The 3081-nt window shown below is 44.8% G+C and overlaps 1 protein-coding gene across 1 annotated transcript; it reads left to right on the top strand.

The window, feature by feature from the left end:
• The first annotated feature begins 309 nt into the window (after positions 1-309).
• On the top strand, positions 310-2331 carry LOC123493970 (mitochondrial metalloendopeptidase OMA1-like). The gene is made up of 3 exons (XM_045228463.2): positions 310-849; positions 976-1061; positions 2058-2331. Exons 1-3 carry the CDS (start codon positions 310-312, stop codon positions 2329-2331), a joined length of 900 nt encoding a protein of 299 aa, XP_045084398.2.
• The last annotated feature ends 750 nt before the right edge of the window (positions 2332-3081 follow it).

Here is a 3081-nt window from a genome sequence, read left to right as displayed (position 1 = left end):
TTTGATCTCATGCGGAACTTAAGTGCAGCAGGATCATACCTTCTTGTGGAGATGCCATATTGGTAGAGGAAGTATGGTGCGAAGTTGATGAAAAATTTGAGCAGTGTAGTCGGTCACAACTTCAACACCTCGTCGGAGTAAGGGAAGGATCTTCAGGGCAATTAGCGACACCTCCAGATTCGTTTGTGGTGCTCGCTCTCCCAGATGCTCCGCCGCTGCAGAGCTCCGGCCGCCCCGCAGCGCCTGCTTTACTGGTGTTCTTCTGCCTCCTGCGTCGCGCCTGCTCTACTCCGTCGCCCAGCGTCGACTATGTTGCGGCCGCTTCGTCGGCAGTACCGTTGGTACGACGACCCTCGGAAGGTCGCCGCGGCGACGGCGATCGGCTTGAGCTCCGCGGTGATGGCCACATGCGACCGCGAGGTCGTGCCCTGCACCAACCGCTCCCACCTGGTCGTCCTATCTCCCCAGAAGGAGCGCGACCTCGGCGAGTCCCTCTTCGCCGAGGAGATGGCCAAGCACAGGCATAAGACGGTCGACCCATGCCATCCGGATAGCGTCCGCGTCCGTCTCATCGCCGAGAGAATCATCCACGCGGCCAACCGTGGCCTGGGCGTCTACGACAGCCGTGACGCCCCCATGCTCCGTGTCACTCAGAAAGGAAACAAGCCGTGGGCACCGCAGCCACACACGAGGCACCTCCATGGCCTCAACGGCAGCTGGGAGCTGGTCCTGGCCAGGCATGATAACGTCACTGTAGGCTCCGCGCCCGGTGGCAAGATTATAGTCTTCACCGGACTGCTGGACTGGTATAAGAACGACGGCGAAATCGCCTTCGCTCTTGCACATGAGGTACGTACCCTAGGGGTTTAAGCCTATGTACTCGTAAGACGTAGTGCAATGCTGGGTTGATGTGTTTCTAGCTAGCAAGTGGATTCAATCTAACGACGTACGTTGTTGTCGCTCATTTTTGCTTAGGTTGGGCACCTGATTGCAAGGCACCAGGCGGATATCATGAGTAGGCTGTGGTTGCCTGCAATCCTACGTCGGAGCTTCTTACATCGGTATGTATAATAACTGCTTCACTTTTTTTTTCTCCTAGATGTCACATTAATTTTTCGTGTTGATTATTATATTTTGTGATTAAAATTTAATTAGATTGAAAAATGTCATTTTTTATCTAAAAAATAAAAATATTATGGTTGTGTGCATGACCGCATGCAGCGGCGGAGGGTTTTCCCCTCTTTTCGATTTTTTTTGTTGTAAAACTTAAAAGCTGCAATGTGTAGCCATGTCCTTTGTTCTCTACGTAAATTTGTTGAAATCCATGATATGCAAAAATACAGAGATGGGGAGGCAGATTATGTGAAACTTGAAATTGTTTCTTTTCTCACTAAGGGGTAGAGCTAAAGAATTGTTACAATTTTATTTATCTAAAAGTAAAATTGTTTCTTGGAATAAGTGTAAGGAACTTTTTATTGGAAAGTGTTATCCTCTTGCTATTACAACTTAGAGATGCTATCATGATCTTTAAGCAAAGTGATAATGATCATTTAGCACAATTCTGAGAAAGAATGAAAAGTGATAATGATCATTCCAGTTTTAGCCTAATACATTTTTGAGGTTCCCTTTGACCATGTGTTAGAATAGTAATATATCACATGTGTGTTCCACAAAGCATATCGTTAGATTCATATTTGAAAAGAGTTTCTAATGATATAGTTTTTATATCATACATTTCATGTATTGTTAATCTTGTCAATGGTCAAACGGAACCTTGAAAACCGTATTAGACCCTATATATATGGATAGAGGGAGTATCATTTTATTTTGAAAATTGGTCGTCCTGATTACTGAGTAATTAAGCCAATCCTCACCACATGGAACTTTGTGAGTTCAGCCTTAACTAGTATGGTAACGATCAGCCCCCCCCCCCCCCCCCCCCCCCCCTCATGGGAACTCTTTTGCAGAATGAAATTGCTTACCTTGTTTAATATGAAGCACATGCAAGGATCTCATGTTAACTAGAATCTCTTCATGATTGTCTCTTACGTATGTAGTATGGAGATAGAGGGAGATCGCATTGGAACCTTACTACTTGGTGCTGCTGGTTTCCATCCACGCAATGCCCTTGCATTCATTGGGAAGGCAACCGAGATTGTAGGAGATCATACTCTACGGAAAGAGATCCTAGAAGCTGATCATCCTCACCCCAAGAGAAGATTGTGGCATTTATCAGACGCCAATACATTGGAGGAAGCGCTGGAACTGTACAGAGAAGCTACTGCCATGGATAAAGTAACTCAAAAATATTTCGTCAACCCTACAATGTAAAGTTATACCGTTTAGGGTGAATTCCACAAAAAGTTTGGCAAATGGTATTTTACATTTATAAAGGGAAATTTACGGTGCATTATATATAGTACACAAAAGGGGGTGTATTATCTGGGTGATCCAACGGTTGAAGCGATTTGGGTCGTCTAAAAGCCCAAGAGCATCATTGTCCAATAAAAAAATTCGGCCCAACTGTAATTATATGATATCTATTAGTGTGTTTGTATTTGAATTTGGGTTAGCGGTCCCTCGTCTCCATACGCCGGGTTGACCTCACTCGCTGTCAGACTCCCTCCTCCCCCTCTCACACCGCATAATCCACCTCCCAGGCATGTCCCCTCGGGTTCTGCGACGCCAAATTCACATACTCCACATAGGCAGTTGAATTCTTGCATTGCATGAATTTTCTTAGAATTCTTCCAACTCTTTCCATACCAGATGCCAAAGACATCTCCCAATTGTATTAATTTTAGAAGTTATATCCCTCGGTGAGAGTATTTAAGCATGTTCTGATAGATTCGCACATACTAGTTTCTGTTGTCCATGTTGAATAGGCATATAATGATTTTCGGAGAGCACAAAACCGAGAATTCTTTGCTGGCTGAACATGTGGAACGGAATTGTCATGTGACCTGGTAAAGAATTTCAAAATTAGAAATATAGAGGACAGGATTTACAAACTCGTGACAGCAAATTTGTAGGAAGGTAGAGGATTTACATATGAGTTGCCGGTGCATGTTTGCTCGTCGG

Source organism: Aegilops tauschii, chromosome 5, assembly GCF_002575655.3.
Source record: "Aegilops tauschii subsp. strangulata cultivar AL8/78 chromosome 5, Aet v6.0, whole genome shotgun sequence".
Taxonomy (NCBI): domain Eukaryota; kingdom Viridiplantae; phylum Streptophyta; class Magnoliopsida; order Poales; family Poaceae; genus Aegilops; species Aegilops tauschii.
The sequence above is the reverse complement of the archived record's forward strand: the minus strand, read 5'-3'. Positions and strand labels throughout refer to the sequence as shown.